General features: G+C 44.3%; 1 protein-coding gene across 5 annotated transcripts in view; it reads right to left on the bottom strand.

Annotated features, from left to right (window-relative positions):
- Positions 1 to 26,950, bottom strand: part of LOC122530369 (RNA-binding protein Musashi homolog Rbp6-like) — a 501,655-nt gene that overhangs the window by 341,298 nt on the left and 133,407 nt on the right. For all 5 annotated transcript variants that reach the window (XM_043657245.1, XM_043657244.1, XM_043657247.1 and 2 more), the window contains exon 2: positions 8,398 to 8,482. In XM_043657245.1, the coding sequence (XP_043513180.1) occupies positions 8,398 to 8,482 (85 nt within the window). The remainder of the gene's footprint in view (positions 1 to 8,397; positions 8,483 to 26,950) is intronic.

Here is a 26,950-nt window from a genome sequence, read left to right as displayed (position 1 = left end):
ATTGCAAACGTAACGATGGATTTCCAGGAGATTAAATCATTCGTCCGATTTAAGAAAAAACAGGGGGAGGGGGGGGGGGCGGAACGAGATTCATCGACGGAGCGCTCTTGTCCGCGCGCGTGCGCGCGCGTCTCGACAATTTTTTCCTACAGAATTCCTCTTTCGAGCTTCGGGCGAGAAACAGAGGTACACACAGGACACCGAGAAGAGTCGGATGGAACGGAGAGGACAAAAACTTGAGAACTACCAACTGTAAAGGGAGACTCGAGAGGGAGAAACGAGAAGGAGAGCAAAGAGGGAAAGCAAGAGTGCGAGAAAGGCGGAGAAAGAAAAGAGAGAGAGAGAGAGAGAGAGAGAGAGAGAGAGAGAGAGAGAGAGAACGAGCGCGGTGGAAAGTTTGAAATCGAGAACGAAGAAAAAAATGCAAGTGAGAAAGCCTTTTGGATGGAAGGTGCGCATGCACGATGACGTTGATAGGTCGGTGGGGGGAAGGGAGGGGGAGGGCGCGAGAGGGGCGAAGAACGGAGTGGGTGGTAAGGCAGACGGTTTGTATTTCAAATTTAAAAGCATTCGACAATGGACGCTTCTCGTATTGTTGACTCACTCGACGAAGGAGAGAGGAAAGAAGAAAGAAACGCGCAGAAGTGTGCGCTAGAACGTGGAGGAGGAGGAGGCAGCGATGGGGGTTAGGAGCGGGGAAGCAGAAGAAGGGGTGGAGGAAGCGGAGGCGAAGCGGAGGTTCAAGGGAGAGAAGAAGAATCAGGGGTGGCTGGAGTTTTGTAAAGGACTGCAGACAATTTCCGCGGGGCTTAGTGGCTTCAGGCTCTCCAAATAAATTATTCCGTGGATGAGCGACGCTGCTTATTTTTCACCATTTTCCGAGCCACCAGCAATGGACGCTCAAAGTGTACGGTGAAGGGTTTAAGGAGTATCAAGCGCGGGAAGGAACGCGTCTCCGAGGAGAACCACACCGCTCTCTCTCTCTCTCCCTTCTCTCTCGTTCATCCTCGCGAGAATAGTCACCGGTTGAATCGCCCACAATGGTAATAAAATGGCGATACGTTTCTGGACTTTGTCCAGATTCGCGCGATCAATTGCGAAATTTTTCCATGACTTTTCGACTCGAATGAAAATTATACCGGCGGTATTCATCGGGAAGAATGCCACCCTTCCCTCGTCGAAACGGAACTTTCCGAAACTCTTCGATGCTTCGTTGCTTCACAGCTTTCCAAACTCTCCGAAAGTGACGCGTACGGTTGTGAGAAAATTTAGAGCTTCACATTGTGCACAATTCTTAGGTTTCAAAGTAATATCTTTTTATTCATATTATTTAGATTCATTTTTCTGCGACATATTTATCACTAATGTGCAAAGTTGAAGTTTTATGAAATCTGACATTTGTTGCACTCACTAAATCGTGTGTACTTTAAACACCTCATAAATAAAATCATAGCGATGAAGTTTACTTATTAACGTAATATTCATCGCTTTAAATAAAATTTACTGTCAAATGTATGTAACAATAATTTCTGGTTAAACTATATTGTAAATTATATGATCGTAAAATTTATACAATGAGAGTATAAAGGATGTTTTCTAAAACATTGAATAACTTTAAAATAGCAAATTACAATGTACGATTCCTCGCCGAGTTTCCGAACGAGTTAATTTCGCGTCGTCGAATATGGCAACGAGACTCGCACGTACTTGATGGGTGAAATTCGACGAAAACCGATCGAGAGTACTTTCGACCGTAGGCACGTACTTATGTATATAAATCACCTATCGATCTCTCTTGTTCTTTCGTTCCTTCGCGATGCTCTCTTTCGCAGCACGGCCGTTACGTGAAAAGTGAGTCAAAGGGGGTTAAACCTTCATTCTCCTCTCCGCTAGTAGCTACGCCATTTATTCGTGAAACCGGAGAAGAGGATCGCCTCGTGAACCGTGTGTCTTTGAGTGTACTTCGATTCAGAAAATTCCGGAATGTGCGGGCTAGACAAACATTTCTAAAGAGCCTCGACAATTACACAGCCATTCTCCTTTATCTCCACCCTTTTAATCTGTCTGCGAATCGACGAATTCTGTCATTTCGAATCGAATCGTGCCGAATCTGTTCGTTTGAATCTTTTAACAACAATACCCAATGTTTTAGTAACACTGTCAGGAGATAGCAAGGATCAAAATATAAAATTATTCTCTTTTACAAAGGATCATTTAAATCTGTCGGGAAAATACGCAATAAATTGAGTGCACATCTCGATCATTTTGGCGAGTCTATCTTGCAAAGGAGGTTGCACGATGTGATTCGTATCACGCTAACGCGTCTCTACTAAATTTCAAATAAAAATCATTCTCGCCACGATACGGCTCGGGACGGAATTCGGGCTTGAACGTACCGTAAGTATAAAAATCTCGTCAAGAAACAATATCGACAGGTCTTTTGAAGTGTCACGTCCTGAAATATTGACGGCATTCATGCGCCTCGCGCGAGGAAAATTCCAGCGCCAGAAATCTACGTAATACACGAAGAACTCTGGTTCAAAATATTATCGCGGTATTTCGGTAAAATTTCTACTTCCGCGAGAGACTTCTCGCGGTTTAATCTGTAAAGTATTCCCAAGCGTTGCCACGGAAGAATAGGCCAACACGAAAAATAATCTATAATTTCCTCAATGTGCCGACCGGTAATAGAGTTTTATTTCACGCGAAATAATGGCCTCCGATTCTTTAATTACCGCCTGTCCCGCCTAGAATCGTTTTCACTGTGGCACACTTTTTGCCACGGCGCGCAGAATACAATGTAGCCAATAATCGCATTCCGCGTTGAGTATCGCGAGACACGAAAAGAACATGACACGTGACACCGTGCGCGGCACACGACGAGAGGACAAGTTCATTCGTGACACCGTACACGTGTTCGCCACACTCGCACACGCACGACACACGGTCCCGGGTTTTCCTTCCTTGAACCTCATTTCGGAGTAACGAATCTAATTGCACGGCTACACGTATCGTCATGTATATCACGGAATATTCGCAACATGAGAGGCTGCATCTCGACAGTGGCCAGAGGCGGAGAGAGGGGGAGGCGAAGAGAGAAAAAAGCGAAACGACATTTTATCTCATAATATTTATTCGCGCAACGTGCATCAACAGAAACTAATATCCCAGCCGAGGGAACCGTGAATTACCCAGAGACTTTCGTAACCGGTGTAATTTCTCGAGTTTAACCCTTTACGAATCCTCTAGCGTTGACACGAAACACGAGACATTCTACTGTATTTTCTTCCGAAAATACATGTAAGGAGGAATTAATTTTATATTGAATAATCACGCTTAGAGAAAACACAGAACACAAAGCCAAAATAAACGTTGCAAATTATATAACTCCGAGAAATCAAGGAGAGTCAAAGATAGAACTCCAACAAATTTGGCGGTTGTGCCGTTGTCAAGAGAACGAGCGAATTTAGGAATCGGTTTTCGAATGAAAATTGGCCGGGATGAAACGTGAAACGCACGGCGCTCGGGCACTTTTCGAAAATAGCCTGTCCGATTGGTGGCATGAAAAATGGTAGCGTAAAATGCGTCCGTGGAAAAATAAAAAATTCGAAATACTAATAACAAAAAAAAAAAAAAAAGAGGAGGAAGAAAATAGAAGAAAAGCATAGAATATTCCATATATACGGTAAATGCCGAAAAAAATCAATATTATCAATAAATCAAAAAAGAAAGGAAAATTGAATTCAATGGTTTCGCGTGTGCCATCGCGTGTACCTTCGCATACATACATACATACATATATATATACATATATATGTGCGGCTATAGTTGATTTAACTATTGTTGATGCGCGTGGCGGGATTAAACGGAAGAGAAATGAGGCTGCGCGGTCATAGCATGTGCGATCCATGTATTTTTTAATCAGAACCGAGGCCCGATTAAGCGCAATCTGACGGCCATTCTGATCAGGCGGGCGCAGGCAGCGCGGTGCGGGTGCTTACGCGGCAGCTTGCGAAATCATTGTGTCCCGGGACAAATAGAGAGAAACGACGGGCACCGATTCGCAGAATCGCTCTTGCGTACGTCCCCGCTGATTTTCGATAACATTAAACTCGTCCCTGCTCGTCTGCCGGTGACACGCAGCCCTAAAATCGACGCACGACAAAAATGTCTCCTCCTCCTCCTCCCCCTCCCCGCCGCCGCCCCTTTGCGTGTCTCTGTGTCGTCTTCTACTCGTCCGTGATAATTCGATGGATCATCGTTTATCATTCGGTGTTCGTTGAATCGCTTTAATTCGGCACACTGCTTGGAATAACGCGTGGAAACGCTTCGAATGCGACACGTCAGTTTTTTTTTCCTTTTTTTTTTTTTTGAAGAGACACGTCGATAAAATATTTTGCACAATAAATAGATAAAACATATTTAGACTGTTGTTGCGAAGCCTCGTGATATTTGCCTGATCAAATTTTTTACAGCTGAACTTTTTTCCAGTGTGTGGAAGTTATTGAATATTTCTCTGCGATAGCGAGTAGGCAACACTTTGTAGCAAATAGAAAACTTGACGGGTCAGTCGCCAAATCTCCAGTTTCGAAACTCGAGCGAATCGTTTGCGTATTTGTAACTAGCAACTGAGATGAAACTGCCTCTCAAAAAATACGCGATTTCATTCTCTTCCTTGACGTGAATCTTTCACGTTTCCCGAATTTCAACGAATTCACGCTGGAAAAACGAAGCGGGTGTCTGCTGTCGCAGCTCGCCTCATCGTCGTCGAGTGCGCAGACGCTTCATCATTTTCATAATTCAGAGCCAGAGCGGTAGCACGGGGCGAGGATAATAAGAAACGAATAGGGAAAGTGTCCTCGAGTGAAACGTAAAACGGATGAAAGTCAACGAAGTAGGTAATCGCGAAACGGGTCTGGCGGGCACGATCGAGCCTTTTCCCTCGACTTCGTCGACGAGGCCGCGCGACGAATTTCATCCGGCGGGTGCGACGACACGCTTCCAGGCAGAAACGGAGGATCCCGCGATAGGGCTGACTTCCGGTCTACGTCTTCTTCTCCCTTCTCGAATGGTTCGAATAGCCCTTCCTGCGCTTAGCGTTTCGTTTATTTTCGTTTACGTTGCGCGCAACGCGGACCAGAAGAGCCTTCTCGGAATTACGCGAGAGCGTTCATTAACGCGACGAACGATCCGCTAATTAATGTGATGAAGCTTGTTATTGGATGAGAGCGACGTGCACTCTCGCCCGTTTCTCTTGCCTTGCAGCGCAAAGAACGACGAGAAGAAGAGAAAAGGGAGAGCTGAAAGGGGAAGACAAATCGACAGGACGAGAATAGAGGCAAGCATGCTGATTTGCGTTTGAGATTGGTTTGATGCTCAGGAAAATCGAACGCGAGGGGGGGAATTAACGAAGGTTCATTTTGTCGGTAATGATCGATAATGATGTTCGTTGTTGTATTTATCAGTCGAATGGAAGGAAGGCTTGATAGTTCGTGATGTATGTTGATTGTTCGAGAAATCAATCACTACTAATTTGCATAAGGTACCAGTACGTGGTAAAATAATTCTTTACACGCGCAAATAAATCCAAAGCGTAGAATTTCTTACGATGTTGTCAGATACGAAGAAATATACTTGCTCACGGAAATATTCGAGGCAGGCACAATCCGTTGCGTTATATAAGATGTATTCACGGTATTCACGCTATATGCTAATATTTTTATTAAACGTACGTTTGAAACAAATATCTCGCATCACGTAACATTTCTACACACATACATAGTATCGATAAAATTTCAAAATGCCTTACGTACGACGTATAACGTTAAAGTTCTTTTTTAACAGAGTACATGTCCGAATATTTTCGTGAGTCACTGTAGAAAGAAAAACCCTACTACGAAAATTCTCCCACTAGTAACTTCGATCATCCCCAACACATGGACATGTACTAAAAACACGTTGCACGGAGCAGAATCCTCAATTGTCGAAGCGAGTCCATTTATCGAGTCTCGGTGCTCCTCAATCTCCGAGGCCGCCGTCGGGAAACCGCAAGAAAGAAACGGACAGAACGGATGCGACAGGGGATAAAGACAGTGCCGGGGGGTGGTGGGGTGGGGGAGGGAGAGACAACTGAAACCTTAATAGGATGCGGCAGGGTCGTTCTCGCCCGCGCGTCGCTATCTCGTTCCCTTCTCGTGTATACTATCGAGGAGGTGTTAGACACTGGCGCGGCGCGCTCGCAATTTGCATTAGGCGAGCGAATTACGCGAAATTTATGTGAGTCTGGATATATCCCCCCCTCCCCCCCTCCCCTTCCGTATTCCGCCGTAGGAGGAACGCAGCCGCGCGTTACGGTTAATACGTATTCGTGAGTACTTACGGAAGCGGCCGCACGGTCGTCGTACTTATGCTCCTGTGGACAGCTAATGTCCGCAACTATTTCTCTCTGTCCTGTCCCCTCCGCCTCCTGTCCCCTCGCTACGCCTTACGATATTATTCCCCCGGCCAAGCGTATTGTCTCCTCAGAAGCGGCGGCCGCCCGACAGAAACGTATTTGCCAAACGGTGACACGACGCGCGGCGCCGAACGATTAATCTCTGCCAAAAGCATCGTTCCGGTCAATGCGGCGGCGCAACGACGCGTGCCGTTCCCTGATTCGTCGCTGGTAATTGTCTAAGCGCGCGTGAAACGAGCCACTGAAAGTTTCACCCCGTTGGAAAACCCCTCTCCCACCCACTCACTGTTGCCTTTCGCGCCCCCACCCCCCTCCCACCTCCTCCCTCCCCGTTCACTGTTCACCCGAGCAATTGTCCGCCGAACTCGTGGAATTCGTTTGATTCCACCCGCCACCCTTCCGCCCCCCTCCCCTCCCGAATCTACCACGCTTTGCCACCGCGAATTTTCAGAATCGGCCGTGTTCCAGCTGTCCTCGCGATCGCGTTGCAAGGAAGATTCAGGAGCAATCGATTTAAGAACAGAGAGAGAGAAAGAGAGAGAGAGAGAGGAATATTTTCGTAGCGGGATGTTACGCAGTAGGTATAATTGGAACGGTGAAAATGGAATTTCGGTTTTAATCAGAATGGAATCGCGACCGCCACGGATCCGCGGTATTATAACCGGCGGATGTATTACGCATAATTGCGTGTCTTTATGAATTTACTGGACATTAATACCCGATAATTTGCACCAGTTTTGTACCGATTATTATTACATTATTACGGCGGGTAATTCGAACAAATTATCAGAAATGCGGAATTGTTGTAAAATATGAATCAAACAATTTCACTTTGGCAAAGTTTGCAAAATCAGATGTAATTTAAACGCGCTGGGTTTGATTTTTTTTTTCCATGTGATTCAGTGCACGAGATCGCGATAAGTCATTTCTATGTTATAGAAAGGTAAACGGCTAATTCGTTTTTCTCGAATGTCTACGAAATTCCGTTGTTTCGTATTTCGCGAAGATGTGCGAATAAAGAACCATCTTCTGGTGTAAATATTTCCTCCAACGTCTCTGGGACTCGCAACTCCGATAACTAATCAATTTCTTGCGCCATCAAGCCGAGACAAATGCCGCAGGGATCCAGATACCGGCAATATTTATCTATCAGCGCAATCAATTAACCCGGAACGTGCTGTATCAATTATCTCGATCAAGAACTCCGCGGCAGTTAATTGCTTCCGCGACACACATTCGATCGACGACACTTCGTTCGACCAACCGCCTCTCCCTCGTTCTCTCTTTTTCTCTGTGAGACTATGCGTTTTACAGCGAATACCGATGACCTTAAGTGGTCGTTACGTACTGGTGAACTAACGATCTTCTAATTAGTGCGTAGTAGAATGCTGCCACCACGAAGACGTGGCCAGTTTTATCGAAGACGTGGCCAGTTTTATCGAACACGGGGACAATTCCCTGTGTTTGACAATTATTCCGCGTTGCTCTCCGAAAATGGCCGGAAGGCTGGTGTAAGGCGATTGATGGTTTTACACGATGGTATGTTCTTTCGAAAGGATCTTGATGAATGTTTGGTTTGTAGTTGGTATTCGCAGTTGAATACCTTAACAAAAGGGAAGTATAGTAACTGCAAACGTTGGATGCATCCTTTACATTTTTGCGAATGTAACTAGAAAAATGGAGATGGAAATTCAAATAGAAATTTCTAACTGTTATAACAATCATATATGTATACATTCTGTGGATTTTGTCTCGAATTTTCAAAAATGCACAAACATCTTGAATTTCACAATGAATGACGATTTCACAATGCGATTAAGATTAACCGCTGTACACATTTTTGCGTAAATAAATCTTTGACGTACGCAATCTTCAGTGAACATTCGAACTAACGAGCACGGTGTATATTTGAAAGATAGATTAAGATATACCGAGGTACTTACTTTCTTGCCGTCTAACTCGTGATTACCCTGTGCCAGCACTTTGTCTACACTCGCGGGATCTGCGAACGTGATGAATCCAAAGCCCCTGCAACACAGAACGAAGCATATGTAAATAACACCGTAGACACCAGCGAAAGCTTTAAACAATTTACGCAAGTGAACAATTACGCGAGTTAAGTCCACGGAATTATCTGCGCACACGTCAAATAACACTCTCCACGGTGCGAATAAATCTCAAAATCCGTACAAAGGCCGACCTCGCTTAATTATCGAGTTCTCGTGCCCTAACTTCTTCGTTATACCTGTAGCTTGGTAACTCGCGTCGTTAAAACTCTGTTTTACGTTAAATTTTCGATATGCTCTCCAGCCGACTTAACGGCTGACGAGAACGCCTTGTTAATACAGATCGAATAAATTATATTCCTTCATAATTTCTGCTTCACGTGAGAATTGGCTTCGGCTGTGCACGTCGAAGAGACGCCCGAGAGGAATTAAATTTTGAAAATTGGAAGTTGGCAGAACACTTGGCCGAATTTGTCACGCGATATCGTGATGATAGTGACGTTAAAGATTGCCAATTTTACTTCACCACGACGTCCAAATAACGATATGAAAATTTTTTATCAAGTTATTTCGTACATTTGAACCGTCTAATTCAGCTGTAACTTATCCCGCTCTCGAGAATTAACAGCAACGTCGCACCCGATAAAAACAATTTATATCCCCGATTATATCGCATTCACGAAATTATTTTGTTCCGCGAGCGATCCTTCTCCCACAGCGACAACGCGACGTACGTGTACGTGTATATATAAAACGAAGCACCGGGGTTTAAGGCGATCGCGAGAGGATGGAACGGGGGACGAAGCGGAGCGGCCGAGTGAAACAAATATCGGTCGGCGTCCGGTGCCATAAATTTCACGCGGGACACCGTGTACATACAGATATATTAAAAGATAGTTTACCGAGGAGGATGTAGGAGCTGCGAGGAGAGTGGCAGAGGGTGGCTCGCCGATCTCGAGTGGCTTGTACGGGGTTGGAGGAGCCAGCTCGCTACATACGGCACGATAGCGCGGCGAGCGACCGGACGCAAAGCGGTTTGCATTTTTCATGCTGGGGCTGGCTGTGCAGTTATTGAAAATATTTACATGTTATTTATGGGCCACACATGCTTCAAGAACCGAACGCGCCAATTCCTTCGACTCGTCTCACCGTGTTTCCCCTGCCTTACAATCCGGCGTACGGCTCTCGTGTTTCTCTGCCTCGAGAGAAAAGAGAGCTTGGCCGGTCGGCAAAATGAGATAGCGTTGTTCTCGACAAGGTGCCATTTGTTAGACGTTAGATTTCGTTTGCACTCGTGTTTTTCTTGTTCTTTCGCGGGGATACATCACGAGGATTAGAATTTCGATCGTTTCACTTTGGAAAGTTGACGTGCTACGTGGAGGACTCGGAGGACTTGAGTTACTTTGTATTAAAACTGACTTGCGAGATGAAAACAGCATCCTGTTGATTCGAAATTTTTAACAGCAGCAGGTTTAGTCATCGTAATACCATCACTGTAATACAATCATTGTGACATAAACGGTTAAATTGTTCCGTCGACTGAGAGAGTTTGTGAATCAAAATCGTACAAGTCGATCTACACGATACAAGTGAACTTGCAGTTTAACTTTTATATATTTACGTATCGAGAAATAGATTTTTGGAATTTTTAATTCCGAAATGTGGAAAGATTTTAATTTAATTTCTATGTAGAACACAGATCGCTCCGAGATATCATTATAAAATACCCCGTCACGAGGAGTTTTATTCAAATCAATTAACTTTGACCTATGATATTTGCCAGAACCGTAATATTTAGCTCTTTGAACGAAACGTCATCCCACGAACCAAGAGGCTGAAAATACTTCGTGCCATTTGGAAGCTAAATCCTCCCTCCTCTTCCATCCACGCGGAGAACAATCTCCCGAGCTACGCCCGACGTGAATTCACCATCGTCTCAAGAATTTCACGAAACACGTTCCGCGTCGCCGTTTCTTCTTTCCCTCGAACCCACGAACGCTCGGGCGGATTGAATTTTTGATGGAACCGACCCCTTTGCGTCCCCGACTCTTTGGCGAGCTACTTCGTCAGCGACCACGCGACCTCCTCGCGCGTCAAACGAGCTAGTGGAATCTCGCGCGATACGCGAGACACAGGGGAAACAGGGTAGGAGGTGGGTCAACTCGCACTATTTTTTGTATCTCGTTCGCGGGGATTTACGAGCCGGCGGCAACAGAGTATCGCGGACTGCCGAAATTGGCAGATTCTCCGGTTTGTTTGCGGAATCGAATGTCACGCTCAAGCGGCCGCGGCCCTGCTACAGCTTGATTTACGCGCGACCGTTCGAAAAGGCGGATAACGCTTTCGATTCGACGTCGAGCCTCGGGATCGTGATATACCTTCGCCGGTTCTTTATTCGGAATTGTGATTAATCGGAGTCTTTTAATGGGCTGTCGTGAACAAAGGGATTATAGAGCCGGCGTGTGTTCAAATTCTCGTCGAACAAACAAATCAACGTCGGTGTAGATTTCCGTCTGTCCGGATGTAGATGAAAACGCGGATGAAAAAAAAAAAAAAAGGAAAACTTGCACGCGCCGGTATACGGTCGCGACTTGAAAAAAGAAAGAAAAAAAAAAGAGAAGGAGCGAACGCGCGAACGAAGCGAATTTTTTATAAATTCACCAAACTTTTTCGCGAATAGCGAATGGGTGATTTTTCACCGATGAGAAATGTGATTTGTCGTCCGGAGAAAATCTCTGTTCCAAATACACCGGTGAAATTTGTTGACGTATTAAAGAGATTGTTTAAGCAAGCGTTGCTCCATAAAAATTTCCGTGTGTGTACACTGTAGTCGAACTGGCTTTCATATTCAAGCGTTTACTTAGACTCGTACCGCACATACACACACACACACACACACACGTGCATCTCATATATTCAGCTGCAACATGACAGCTTCATAGCTTCTATAGGTCGCTCCTTATAATAACAATACACGCTTGTACACCCTATCGAGCAATAAATCTATTATTAACGGTAATAAAACGAACGATGAGTAGAAACAATAGAATTTACAGGCGTCCGCGTCGTTCGCACGTTTTAACAGATGCAGATCCGCGAAGAGATGACATTTATAGCTCCGGAGGTAGATGATAAGACGAAACGAAGTGTCACGATCTGTAGAACTTTTTTTTAATTCTTTTTGATCATATAAAGTGAATTTCGTCGCAACAGTTATCGAAAAATCATTGTTGTTGTTACTATCGGAAATTATTGTTGAAAATTTTGCTTCAGGCAATGAGATGATAAAAATGCGGTAGATCGTAGGAGTATATCGCGAATCGTTGCACAAACTTTTTGATTCTAGTGGAACGAATTTACGATACAAAAATGATCGAAGATTATTAAATTGGCAGAGGTCGCGGTTGAAATTGATGATTTCAATTTATACGGCTTTGTCCCGCGGGCTGTTGTATGCAGAAATTATTAATTTGATTTATTTACAACGATACTCTTTCGACGCTTGATAAATTCTTGGTGTAAAATTGAATGAACTGCTGATTACAATGGTAATAAAATAGCAATTTCGATGCGCGAGATATTCGATACAAGTGTTTTGCATAATTGTTAAAATTGATTATATTTTATCAACAATACAAACGTTATCATTTAATGCGGCTAAACGGTGTATTACACGTAAAATTAAATACATCATAATTTATTTAACAGCCATTTAACAGGCAGGTCGTACAACAGGCAGAAACCCCCTGAATTTGTGCCGGCTCGCATTCACTCAGAATTCAAAAATAAAACCAAAATCTATGTAGTACGCTATGCTCGCTGGAAATACAATTTTGATTACAATAAAGGGAGACACACTTCCGCCGAATGTATTGTTCAAATTCGACTCTCAGCTTCTGTTGCCTGTAATAGAACGACAAATGAATTATGTTAAATTGTTTGCGCAACAAAGCTGCGTCAATAAATTTGCGACAGTATAAATACACGATATCACCAGAAAATCCACATCGTATTAAACATTGTTTCGCGTTAATAATTAGAAAATCTACCGTCGGAATCGTTGACAATTAATTTCGCTTTATTTTACTTGTGACTATTTCGCTGAAATGCACTATCGTGCGTTTCTACATGATTTTTCGTAAAATAAACAAATTTTTTGTACTGTTCCCGTACATTTTCTACATTTTAATCACTCTGGTGCAAGTGTTGTGCTTCAGTCAATCATAGTCTCAGTATTAAAAAAAAAAAAAAAAAAATTAGACGGTTAAAACAAGTCAAACGGTTGCCAGTTCGAGTAAAACATGTCGCAAGAAACCATCCTGACGAATTAAAAATAAACTTGTCTCATCGAAACATCCAATCCAATTCCCCAAGCTCGCTATCACTTCGATTCCAAATAAAACGGTGGGAGAATTGAATTTTAAACGTTCGTCGTCGCTCCGCTTTGTACTCAAAGGACTAATCATCGCGGAATCCTCTATAAATCGGCAGAATCGAGGGACTCTCAGTCGTCGCGTTGCTTCACGAGACACACATACACACACACACACACACACACACGCACCGTCGATATCGGTATGACGTACCAGCAGCATCGTAGCGGAAGTACTTCGCGACGTTCGTATTACGTCCCGCCGAAATGGAATAAACCCATCCGCGTTCGCGATTTCGCTGACGATTGATCCGCCTACGGTCTAGCCTGTGTGTGCACGCGGTGTGCAGAATTTTGAAAATTCTCGCTCGACCGCGGGCGGCGGGCTCGCGTGCGCGCCCGTGGAAACAACAATCGTGGCAAACGAACGCCGGCTGAATCGGCAGTGGTCCAATCAACATTAAAACACCAAACAGCGCGATACCGAGTACCGAGAGGGGAGAAAAAAAACACTGACCGGCCAGCGTTCATTTACATGCGTTTCTCAAACCAGTGTCTGCCATCCCGGCGCACCACGCGAGACCAGTCGTTGGCTCGCGTTTTACGACTCTGATGTTTACGACGATGCACGCCGCGCGGAAATCACGCGGCGCAACCTGGCGCTGGCCGCGATATCCACCCCCTCGGCGCGAAATATTCACCGATCCAGTAATTCGATACGCCTCGCATCTGTTCCTCGTTGAATTCTAAAGTGACAATACGCGAGCGAACGCATCTCGCGGCGGCGTTACAGTTGCTCGCTCGCACGCGCGACGCCAGACGAGAGCCTTGCCGATCGAATGCTAAGGCGATTCCTACCGGATTCTTTTCAGACGTTCTTTTTGTATGTTATACATGCAGACGGTAGTAGAGTCACAAGTACGAGACACAGTCGTGTGGTTTCGTTTAATCTGTTTCCTGCGGCGCATTTTAGGCTAGACAGCGTTTCTGACGTTTCAACGACTTGATCGTACGTCAAATTGCAACTGACTTGTGGAATTCTTAATATAATATCAAGAACGAGACGATTAAAATGTGGCGAAATTGAAGAAAGAGTTATTCAAGAATATATAAAAGTAACTTTTCTATAAAAAAAAAAAAAAAAACAAACGTTAGTGTATAATGTAACAAATAGTAATGTAACAACGAAGAGATGAAATACTCCCATAGTTCAACTTGCTCTACAACGTCGGGGAACTACCCCAAAATGCCATCACCACAAAAAGAACGGCACTTTCTCAACATCGATCGCTTCATTATCTTCCGGCAGCGCGTGACGTTGGGCCACTGGCTGCTACGTGCAAAAAGAGAGAGAGAGAGAGAGAGAGAGAGAGAGAGAGGGAGAGGGAGAGGGAGAAAAAGAAAAATTCGAGATTTCCGTCACAGTGGCTAGGATAAAGGAGGGACGGGGGGATCCATCGAGCAGCGTGGCCCGCCACTTGTCACTCGACCATTGTACGTGAATAATCTATAAAAGGCTGAGTAGAAGGATGGCGGCTGACGTGTCCCTTGTCTACTTGAGCACGGCTTCTACGATCCTCTGCTTTTCATTCTCGTCTAGCTGCTCGGGGCCGCTCTCCGCCTTAACGCCACCCCACGCTGCTTTACTTCCCCCTTTTTCGAGGCAAGCCAGCCGCGGGAAGAGTGTCACGCCGGGCTGACGCGGTGCATTTGTTTGTCACACCCTCTCCGCCACGTGGGAAAGAGCTCTCGCCGTGTAAGGCCAGCCAAGATGAATGGGGGCGGGAGAGAATCCGCGGTGAAATCAGGTGAGGCCGCGTTTATCTGAACACTAATGCCCCGCATCCACGAGGATGTGTCGTCTCCGGCGGCAGACGGATGATAAAGGGACAAGCCAGGCGATGCCCGGAATGAAACGGGCCATTTTCGATGATGGAATTACACGCTGCTGCTGTTGTTGCTGCTGCTGCTGCTGCTGCACGTTGTTCGCGGATCGAGAACGATGGAAGAGCGCGGTGTCGCCTCGAGCGAGTCACCTCTCAACCGGGTAAGACGAAATTTTTCGTCGTCTCGAGGAAACGAGTCCATTGCGTGTGAAGATCATATAGATAGCAGCGGACGTTTATGCATTCACAGGAAATTTTGAAGTGCAAACATCTCAAGTGAAGTATATTAAACGTAGAAGTCTCTGTGAAACGTCGAGATTTAACAACTGAAGCGAGTTTCTTTGGTTGTATTTGTAAAAATACGAATGATCTCGACCGTAACGCTTCTGACAGATGAGGTATGTAGCAAAGTAACTCGTAGGAGTGACACGTAACTTTTCTGTGTCCTTCGATTCATTTTCGATCCAAAAATAATATATTTATTCCCGTTGCTAGGAAATTTTTCCGATGTACATTTTCACGGTAATCTATCTGTAAGCGGACTTTCGCGATTGTGTAGAAACCGCAAAGATGACGAGAACAAAGTTACGCTTAAGGTTAATGAGGTACTTTATTTGGACTCGTCGGGAGTCGACCTCAAATGTTACGAGGGTGGATAATGTCCATCAAAGTGAAGGTGGAGAGTTTAGCGGCGATGTCGCTGCTTTAAGATGGGCCTGGTGTATTACTTTGTTCGAAGATTACCAGCTTTTCTTTCAGAAGTTAAGCCCTGAGAATACAGAGATCAATTTCAAGATGTTAATCCACGCTTCAGCGGGGGATAGGACGAAGTTTCACGTTTCGCGTTCACTTCGAAAGATGAATAATTATTTCGTCGCGAACGAGGCGATGGCAAGCTTCTCGATTGATAAGTTTCTCGCACGGGAATAGGAGACAGATTAACCGTAACCGTGTACAAATTTATGATCGATAGAATCTTAATTCGATCGGTTTAAAGGAGGCGGAAGGACGATGTTTCCTCGCGCTGCAGCGAGGAAAATGAACGACAAGTACGGCGTACTACGATAAAAAGATAACGTCATAATAAATCTGCAGAGTAATCTTTACGCTGAGATAATGAGATTTTTTTTTATCACCTTTAGTCGAATGGAGTCTTTGTCAGAGATAACGAGCTCTGAAGCGACAGGAAAAATTATAGGCCAAGAAAAGGAATTTTACTTTAAGTTCACTAGATGTGAATGGAAAGAATCTTGGCCCCCTTTGCCACGCGATGGTTTTGTAGACACTTGTTAATCTTCGAGCACGGCGAGTTTGACGCCACGGCGTTATTGAAACAAAGAGGCGCTGTCTCTCCTCCCTTAGTTACGTTTATTCTCACTCCGCTAACAAGGCGGAGATCAGAAATGAAAACAGAAATTGACAATAAAATTTCATTCGTTCGAGGATAATTGCCCTCGGATTTGCACGCAACGGCGGTGAAGAATATTTTTCTCGCAGAATTTCGAACGGAATTGAACTGTGAAATTTCTACCTTTCCCTGTACAAAGTACGCGAAGGCCGCGCACGACTTTAATTCCAAGGCAAAAGAAACTATCCCTCGAAATCCTTATTGGTGTTCTCGCACTGCTATTTGTATCTATAGTACTTCTTTCAGAGTGAGATTAGTTTCAGAATGGGAATTGCCGAAACTTCCCGAACGAAGCGTTCGGCCCAAGATCCGGCGGAACGTCGAGCACTGAATTAATAGAGAAACATTCGAAACACGGTTTAATTTCCACGATTCCCGAATCACGCCAGCCTCGAACTTTTTACCCCGCGAACCTGAAAACATTGAGTCTTCGATTACTCTGTTACCAGAAGACCGGAATCACAAGCTCTTCGTGATTTCCTCGTAACTTTCATAACGTAGAATGAACGAAAGAAGTTTCGAAAATTCTGCTTGAAATCGTTGTTCACAAACACAAGTGAATGCGTAAAAAATGTGTGCAGTATGTCATTCGGAATATTTACGATTCTGAGATACGTATTTCGTTCATTTTTTTTTTTTTTTCTTTTTTACTACGTAGACCTCTAAGAATTCACAGATAGAATCCACTAATTACGAACCTTCGACTACCACCTCCGCTCTCCAAAGACCCGTGCAACAACAGGGAGAGCGAAACTCGAGCAATTCCCAGCGATTAGTTCAACATCGCCGCGCGATGGCGAGTCTCGCGCCACCGCCTTGATATCAATTCGAAATTTACGCCGGAATGGCGAAAAGAAGGCAATAAACCACGGAGAGCTAACTATCCGACAGAGAGAGAGAGAGAGAGAGAGAGAGAGAGAGAGAGGGAGAGAGCATGCAACCAACCAGCGGGTATTGTGGCAAAATGCAACGGCGGCGCTCGAGCACCGAGGGAATTTACCGCAACGAACGGGGGATAGAGTATATCATGCACGTTGCGAACGAACACGACTGGATAGGTAACAGAAGGGGTGGCGGGTGGCTCGGCGAGAGAGGCAGGGGCAAGAGAAAGGAGGCAAGTGTATTAGGTGTATTTATGTAGGCGGTTTCATTGCGCGCGAAGTTACTGTAAGTACCGGCAGTTACTTAACTCGACAGTTTCTACTATTGCAGTTACCGTGGCGGTGGTAGCGGTGGTAGCAACGACGGCGGCAGCCATATACCTATTCGAGGAGGAGAGCTACCTCTCCCTTGCCTTGAAACCTGAAGCTAGTTATGGACGTAGCCAGTAGTAGGAGTAACTTCGCGTAGCTTCCACCGGCGCGATTCAAGAAACCATCTCCTTTTCCACCGAGTTCCTTCTAACACCGAGAACGCAACCCTTCCATTTCGCTCTCTCCCTCTTCCTCCCAACTCCGTGTCTCTGTCTTTTTCTCTGTCTTAGCCGGTTGCTTCTCGTTGCTCAACTATATGGTAACTGCTCTTTAACCAACCGCCTTAATCCGCTTTTCTCTTCCCAAGGCGAAGACAATCACCCACCCCGTGCCAACCAGTCCTTCGATCTCCCGTCTTTCGTCGATCCTCTCAGTCCCACCTCCCACCTCGCGCCTGTTTTCGATTTACCGTCTGGATTTCCTCGCCTCGTGGACTACTTCGCCACGGTATCTGCCGGATTTTCAACGCCCGCTAAGTGGCCACGCCAACCGTTCTCTCTCTCTCTCTCTCTCTCTCTCTTGAATACGACACGTTCTTCTGAGAATAATACACGCGCGTGATCGATAGTGAATAGAATTGAAGAAGAATGGTTCTCGAAATATGTGTGACGAAAATAGGGAAAGAAAAATGGTTGAAACGGTGAGTGCAGAAAGTTAAGAAAGATACGGTTACGCGTTAATTGTACGGGATTTTTTCCTTAATTAAAAGTCCTTTGTCTTCCTCGGTTTACCCTTAAAACCTCCGGCATCGTTATCAGCGAATGAAAATTTTAATTAAACTTTCTGCGCCAATCTCACTAACAAGAATCGAATATTGAATCGGTGGCTTGTAACGTTTCTTAGAACCAGCAGGGAGAATACGAAATTTTGTGGTTACACTCATCTAACAGCTCCCGATACAACCACCCTCGAAGAAATTAATTAATAAAACTCAAACGACTTCGACGTGAATGCAAAAATTCTAATATTACCAATTACGATTCAACAACGACAGTTTGCAATTTACACTCGGTATCTTTCATCGTCGTCAGAACTCCAATACGAATCCATCAATTCAACGCACACACATACACGTACGCCTTTCACGAAATTACGTAACAAAACACCACGCAACTCCGATATAAACCGTCCATTACCAGTTGCAACTGCACAATAACAATTTACAATGTAAATACGCGCAAAAACGTAAGTAAGTAAGCGCGCTGAAGGCAATACAGCGGCCATTATCGGGCCGGCATTTTGAATCGAATTAGAAGAACCCGCAAGAGCGCGTAATAACGCTCGACACCGCGCGTCGCTCTTGCACCGCTTTTATACACCCTTTCTACGTTTTCCTTCGTTCGGATACCACCACCACCACCACCCCCTCCTCCCCGTTCACCTCCATCCTGCCTCTGTCTTGCTCGCCTTAATGACCGGCTGAATATTTATAAAGTCGACATCGTCTAGGTGGTCGGTAGCAAGACCGTGAAAGCCACCGCGTCCCATGGAGTTTCATTGTAATTGCCCTGTTCTTCTTGACTTTTCCTTGAAACGGGATCCCGTTGAATTGCATTATGCAAATCGCAATCTCTCTAAGTCACCTCGTCCGTCCGCTGCAGGCGAACGGAGCCGAGCGAGGGAAGGGAAAAAAGAGGAAAAGAAAGAGAAAGAGAGGAGAACGAAAGGAAAAGGAAACGGGTCGGTTCCAGCCGGAAAAACGACCAGGAAAATCTGGCTGATCCGTTTCCAGCGATTCCCGTCGTGCGATAACGACCGCGCTCTCTGCCTTCGACGCTCTAACGACGAAATTATGATCCGCATGCATAATCTCGCCGCTCGCGATATATATATATATATTTCGATCCTCGCGCCACTCCGCCGCGCGACGAAGTGTAATTAAGCCTCCTGGCCACGGGAAAGAAATTGCAGGGGAATCAACGAACTTATTCTCGAAGATGAGAATTGGTTAAAACTGCAAAGAGTGGTGGTTGTTTGAAACATTGGTGGAAATTGTACCAGTTTCTGGGAGGACAGGGGAGAAATCGAGATGAGAGGTTAATTTTGAACGTACGTGAAAATTAATTTGGAAACGACTATCTTTGAGTGATACTAAATCCTTCAGAGCGGAACATGCTGGATCTACAAGCGTCGAATGATATCGGAAATTTGAAATTAAATGTTACGAATATAAAATATTGATAAAAATAATTGTTCCTTATTTAAAAATATGCTCTTAAGACAGGTATGTTAGCGCAACTGATGTCTCTTTCTTTAAATGTTTGAAATCCAAATATTGGCCACAAAAAATATTGGCCACTGAGTGTAGCTATGTAACATATCGTGTTAAATTAACAAGATCTAGTAATGCCAAGTATTACATCAATACTTGAGTTTGTGAGTCTTGCGTAAAATCTAGTTGTCGATCTTCGCTTCGGAACAAAAAATATACACGTACATGCGTCTCGCTTTTACGTCATATTTATTGTTAAATCGAATCCCATAACGAATGAATATTCCACGCATACATCACGAAATTCATTAAAAAAACATGGCATCGAGAGAGAAAGAACAAGCAAAAAAAAAAAAAGAAACAGTGCCTATCCATTTGAAACGAGTAATTTCCCTCTTCCGTACCGAACCGACCCATGAATTCCGGACTAACGGAAGTGTTTCAGATCCATTCAGGATAAGCAGAACAATTTATATCATTTCTGATACATTCGTGCATCAACCGTATCGTGCCGCTGCAAACTCCGATCGTTCATAAAAATCTCGCATAAAAATCCGAAGAATGTATATTTGAAAAAAAATTGCGGTATGCGCGGGTCCCTTTTGCTTCGGCGAAAGGAGGACGAGCGTGGAATTAGAAGGACGAAGGACGACCGGGGAACAACGAAGTTACAGCGAAGGGGTGGGAAGAAACGAAAACGGAAATTCGTAGCATTCGCTCGGAATGATGAGCGGACGTAATTTTCTAATTTCATTACATTTTTAACTCGCGGACAACTTTTTCTTGCCGCGGGCGGCGGCCAAGCTAGAGAGATAGAGGGGATATAGGGGGGAGGAGGCGAGAGGGACGCGCGCAGGATAGCACGGGCAAGGATATGAATATTCATCGGGCATTTAGGCCGCGACGTAACTCAATTAGCGGCGGAATAATTGTCCGCTGTCCGACACAGAGTACAGAACGAGCTGCTACGCGGAGAGGCTCACTCTACTTTCTCTCTTTCTCTGCCTATCTGTCGTCCTCTTCTCCCACCCCTTTCCTCTCTAACTGATTTCCCGGCAAACTTCTTGAGCCGGTGAATCTCAAATATGATTTACGAAAAACTCTGGCAGGAAGTTGTGAACCTATCTTGTGCGATTAAACGTTGCGCCGATCGGAGAAATCTGCTCGTAGGAATGTCGTATAGTTGAAGATGAAAAATGTAAAGCAAACGTACCGTTTACCGGAATTAAATATTTCACGCGTTCTACAAGTTCAGCTTTTTCGTAAATTAATGAACAATACGAAAGGCAATCGAGGCAATATTTAAATGTAATTACATGTATTCAAATATTCTTTGAATCTTAAATTGTATTACATAATTTAAATCGTTTAAACCATTCAAATATTCCGTCAAAAAATAAATATATTCTCTGTTTCAAACTCACTCCTGTCAGTATGTTTTTGTTTGTTACTTCCAAAAGAGGATGGATAAATATTCAGCTTCACAAAGGAATGTTCTCTGTTTTAAATAAACTACCAAAAAAGGGGGCACATATTTTCGTGAAAATTTCTAAATAATCGTACTCATTAACAAAACTAATAATTTTTTTTTAATGGATTGAAATTTTTCCAGTGTCAGGCGGAGAAGAACATTCGAAGAAATTGAATAGAGATCTACAATTCAACGATCCATTATCGATAACAGAAATAGAGAGAGAGAGAGAGAGAAACGATGATTTCCCATTGGTTTTTTTCGCCGCTCGACTCCCGATAAATAATTTATTCCCGGGATAAAGCATTACAGCAATACGTCGCGAGGGTGGAAAATTAATTTCATTCCCGGATTGTCACGCACACACCAACCGTAGTCCAGTCGATCCCTTTCAAGTCTTGTCCGTCCCGGTACGCCGGAATTCGTTAATATTCATAGCCGCAGGGGATGGTCGGCTCGGATAACGCTTATCTCGCCGCTGAAATAACTCGATAGCCGCGTGATCCTGACTCGGCGCTTTCTCGCATCCACGCTTCAATATTTTTTCTCCGCGGGACACGATCGGTGACGCGATCGGCAGGATCAAACGTTCTGCGTGCATCCGTGAACCGCGACGCGGCTCGCTGGGAATTCTTTCCTTTCCGCCACTTTATGAGCTTTCGGTCGTACAAGGGACAGCATTTTTGTGCAAGAAAAATAATTTCGGAATGGCGGAACACCACATTCCCGCGAGGAAAAAATATTCAACTTCGTTTCTGAATAGTGTTTAGTTGATACGGCGATTGTTGGATGAAGAAATTGATATCAATCTATATATTATTTTAAATTTAGATCGAAATAGTTTGGCAGGAGATGGTTAAATAACGGAGAATTTACTTGATGTCAGAATGTACAAGTATTTGAAATAAATTTTAAATAAATTTTCCTTTACAGTAAGCATAATGAAAAAGAGGTAAGATGACTCAAATCACAGTGGATCGAGTGATGCACACCAGACCACTGCAACATTTTACATATCGACTTTTACCTTATCAAATTCATCGCTCGGTGTCTCAAATCGTACGATTATCACATTGTTACCAGTTTCGTAAGCCTATCAAAGAGTCTTGCGGAAATATTCCGCAGAAAATGAAACGAACTAACATAAGAATCTCAGGAATCTGTTCGAACACGGTGGATACTGCGAGACGCGTAAAGAGAAAGGGAAAGAGAAAAAACCGGCGGATGACCACCTGTTGATGCGCTGTTGAATATTCGTTGTGCGTCTTGCCGAGTGATTATTGTAAATTTTTCGTACATCGCTGCTGAACGTTTTACAGCGTTCACGCGTCGTCTCGACCTTTGCGAAGCAGACGGTGTAAATCGTTTCCTCGCAGAGATCGTAGAAAATTATGAAACTCGACGAACGACTCTATGTCTGGATCGTTTCTTCTTTTTTGCCTCGTGTGTGTGTGTGTGTACGTGTGTGTGTATGTGTATCTGTCGCAGAGAATCGCAATTTGATTCTCCGTACGCGAACGCTCGAGTGGAAGCGAAGGATTGAGAACGTTCCCAGGAGTACGGTCGAGTGGACGGATCGTTCGTTCTATCCTTGCCAGTGCCTTTCTTTCCTCCCTCCCCCTCACCCCTCCCCACGCCACCGGTCTGACTCTTCTGCTTCTGCGACGCCCTCTTCAAGTCTCGAGCAGACACGAAGTAGCCACTCTCCCCGATTCCGTCCCCCCGCTTCTTCGAATCCAGCCACCCTCCCGCGAAGCCACACCACTTTGATCTCCGGTTCCTCTCTCGCGAGGAACGTGCCCCGACGTGACGTTCGCTCTTTCGTTCGTTCGTTCGTTCGTTCATTCGTATCTCGCACCCTTGTGATCCGGCGACTCGTTGGCTGGTAATGCGAGCTGATTAACGCTGCGATTCGAACGCCTGGCTTTTTCGACAGAAGGTATCGTCGACGAGCTGCATGCCCCCCCTCGACTTGCGGACGAGAATGACAATTTAGCTTTCTCTTTGGCTGTTTTGTTTTTTTCGGGGGATGGACTCTACATGCGGATGAGAGTTCTGATTGGGATTAACCTTTGGAGGATTGATGAAAGCTCGTCTGGCGCATTTGTACGACTCTTTGATACTATGCGTACAGTGATAAGGGAAAGTTTGGTAAAGAGTGGTAAGATGTAATGTGAAATATGTTAGAATACAGTATCGTAAGTAAATCAATCACAGAGTAGCTAAGACACGCGGAGAGTGTAATAAATTAAATTTATATCTTTGAAGAAAAATAGAGCACGTTGCACGTAATTATGGATTAACATGTGAGTCATTGAAAACGTCGAGAGAAGATGAGAATTACGGTAATTCACGGATATTCTACCAAACGAAAAAAAGTACAGCGTATATTATAGACTCGTTTTACTAATTTACTCGTTTCTACGAAAGTTTCCACGTAAAACTGGAACAAGTCTCATTTCCTTAGACAATGGTCCAGTCCAATATTCCATTTAAAGACAATGTTCCAGTTACGTAGTCAAACACGGTTCCCTCGTTCCTACGAAGACGAAAACTAAATTTATCCGAACTAATCCACCAAAAAGGACTTTGAAATGTATTCTCAGCGAGTCTCCAAAAATTTCACAACATCCACTCTCGCAGTGGAGCGGCGAATTTCAAAAGATTCTGTCACTTTTATCCTAGTCGTTCGACATAATTACCCAACTCTACCAAATATTTCACTCTCGCTCTCTACCTATCGATCAGTGTTATCAGCCTACTTATCAGGCGAACACGAAACCAGTTCGAGATCATCGTCGATGGTTTTTTTTTTTTTTTTAATTCGGAACTCTCAGGACTAACAAAATGAATTGATAATGACGCTGAAAGATCGAAGAGGAAGGAATGTGACGCGCGCATTTCAGACTTTGGGCAGAGGAGATCCGAAAAGAATACGAGACAGGGCGAAAGAAGAATTTAAAGAAAAAAAGGAAGAGGGAGAAAAGAAAAAAGAGGAGGAGAGGAAGAAGTTGCAGGACGGTGCAAGAGAATCACTTGACGCGAGAGAGCGAGACGTCGGGTGCTTGCATCCGGGGAAATGGAAGGGTAGAGACTCTGGCTTCCGCCTGTCTGTTACCATAGCGACCTCGGCCGCCCTTTGGCTGAGTAAAAGGGCCACAGGCGGTAAATCTCTTGTACGTACAATAATCCTACGTTGCTGCGGCTTGTCGTTTTGCAATCAAACTTTGCATTCTGTCTTGACCCGACATCGATGTGTCGGAACATCGCCACATTTCTGCCTTCTGCCGGTGGTCGTGCAGCACTTATTGGAGAACGTATGCGGCAGAACTTCACCACGGTTTCTATAAACTCGTCGCGGGACAAATAGTTTACACAATTGGAACTCATAGAGCAGCGGATCACCAATTCGTTCCTCTGCTAATGATTTTTTTAGATTTCCCTCTGAGAACTGAGAGTTCAAGTTCAAATGAATCAAACCAGCAAGAGTCCGTTCGATGAGACTTCGAACTCTGACTGAGATTTGATTCGAACAAGCGGAATTTCACGGTGTATGGATCCATCGTATTAAAAATTTGGATCGTGTTTTAATGGGAATGGGAATTTATGAAACAGTTGTGAGAAAGGGTGGAACTATTTTCGGCAGTTTGATACCGCCGCCACCGCAATTTCCAGAGAGAAATGCGTCTACCGCGGATTATACTTAGATTTTAGTTATTCTATTAGCGTTCGTTAGTGTTCGTCGTGCCACTGTGCGCCGCAGTTTCATAGTGACGTCGGTTACTGACGTAAAACAGACGTGTCACAAATAGATGTATGAATATATTACTTCCTACACGCAATTCGCACGTTATATAACGCGGAACGTCTCTAACACGTCGTTGGATTGAACCATTTATGGGAAAAATACAGAAATACTAACAAGCGAGTGTAGATTATAACAGATATTACGTGAATTATTTCTGAGAATCGAACTGAGAACGATCATTTGACGAAAAATAAAACGATGACCCGTTATAAACACAAACGACAGAACTTTCTTAATCAGTTTATACCTCTGGAACTTTCCACTGTGAAATTTATCATCGTCTCATTCTGAGCTGTCTGACAATCCAACGCAACGAGCGTTATACTTGGTCATCGTCGTTGAATTATCTTAATTCACGAAACGTTTTGACACGAGGTCGAACCAGATGGCGAACCAAAAGCGATTCGGAAACGAGGCGGCATCGCCGCTTTAGTCAGACGGCGAGCGTCGGCAACCTAATTCCCCTCTCTTCGAGGACAGGAGCCGGGGGTTTAGGCTGTCCTAACCAGCTCGAGGTCGGTGTTCCGCACAGCACTTACGCGACCGGTGGAAAATCGTGCAAGCGGCCCGGATGCCAGGAATGCAATTTTCAGATTCTCGAACGCGCAAGTGCTCGGGCGTCCGCTCACGGGCCAGCCCCGGCGCATAAATGTTCGCATAGATTCGGATAAGGACCGCGCATTCTGTCACCGGAAACGGGGGACGGCAGGAACTGTAGCAAACTCCCGCGAGAGCTACGAGCTGCATTAGTGCATACTTGGGAGCGCGGCACGCTTCCTATCCGCATTCTGAGACGCCGTGCCGTCCCCCTCCACCCCCTCGTCCCCTTTTCTTCCTTCAAAAGACGATGAATACCGGCAACAATTTCGAGCGTTTTATCTGGCCGTCCCTTGCAAGCCCCTTAACCCTCCTGTCGGCGACGTGCGTGCATTCGCCAAATGGCACGGCTGTTCGGTACGGACGGAAGAAACGAATACGAAGGAATCGATTGTTTTATTAATTTACGCGAATTCTCGCGCGTATTCGCGTTTCCGGAAGTGAAATTCATTCGATTCGTGTTTTATAATTTCGACGCGAATGAGAGTAGAAGACGCCGCATTTCGAATATTTCACGCGTTCTTTTCATGTAACTTAAAAATTTGAAACTTTCTGTATATACCCTTTGTAACTTTCTACTTTCAAATTTAAAATTTTCTAATTTATCAGGTCGTTGCATGCGAAATGCGTACGAGTCGTGTAAAATTGTCCTCGTACTAAAATTGATACTAAAATAACACCTGTTACGTGACTCGTGATTTGTCAATTACTTCGGTAACACAAATCATCATCGAATCCCAAGTGTCTTTTTATAAAAAATTTGAAACTTGCTTGTAACTCAATAAAGATTTTCGAAATCTTCGACTCTTCGTTCATGTAAAAAAAAATCTACATCGTGAAAAAGATCATTAACGGTAATAATTGTAATTTCACAACGATCAAAATGTATTGGATCTGGGCATGTTGAAATTTGCGTGATACTTACGTTGAAGAAATCTAAAAAAGATTTAAAACGTTGACTAAGAGTTCAGCCACGTCATGTGGAACGCTTCAACAAATGGTAAATTAGGATGAACGTTCAGGTGGTGATCGATTAAATTACTCTTGAAGGGTTTATCGGTTCAATTTTGTTCAATTACGCGAGATACATTTCCCAACGAAATATGCGTGCCGGTTGATCCAATTGTTTTGCGGAACGGTTGCAAGCGCAGAACTAGTTACCGTTTTATTTCCAAAGATACTTTATTTTTTCATTTTAGCGAGGTTCGAGGGTATTTTGTTTCGGCTGTTCGGTTACCGTTGATCAAATTGGTACCGTGGCTTCTGACTGTTTTTTTTTTTTTTTTTTTTTTTTCCCTTTTTTTTTTTTTTTTTTTTTTTTTTTTTTTTTACCATTGTTTTATTTGAGCGTTGAGGTAAAAGCAAAGTACTGCCTATGAGAAATTTTTAATTTTTACCGGTGAAAATCCCGGCTCGTTTGGTAAAGTATGGAAGTCGTATTTTAGTGGAACGCGGTATTTTATGAGATCGTAATGTTTACTTG

This window comes from Frieseomelitta varia, unplaced genomic scaffold (genome assembly GCF_011392965.1).
Source record: "Frieseomelitta varia isolate USP_RPSP 00005682 unplaced genomic scaffold, Fvar_1.2 scaffold_34, whole genome shotgun sequence".
Lineage (NCBI taxonomy): Eukaryota > Metazoa > Arthropoda > Insecta > Hymenoptera > Apidae > Frieseomelitta > Frieseomelitta varia.
This window is presented reverse-complemented; position numbering and strand designations above follow the sequence as displayed.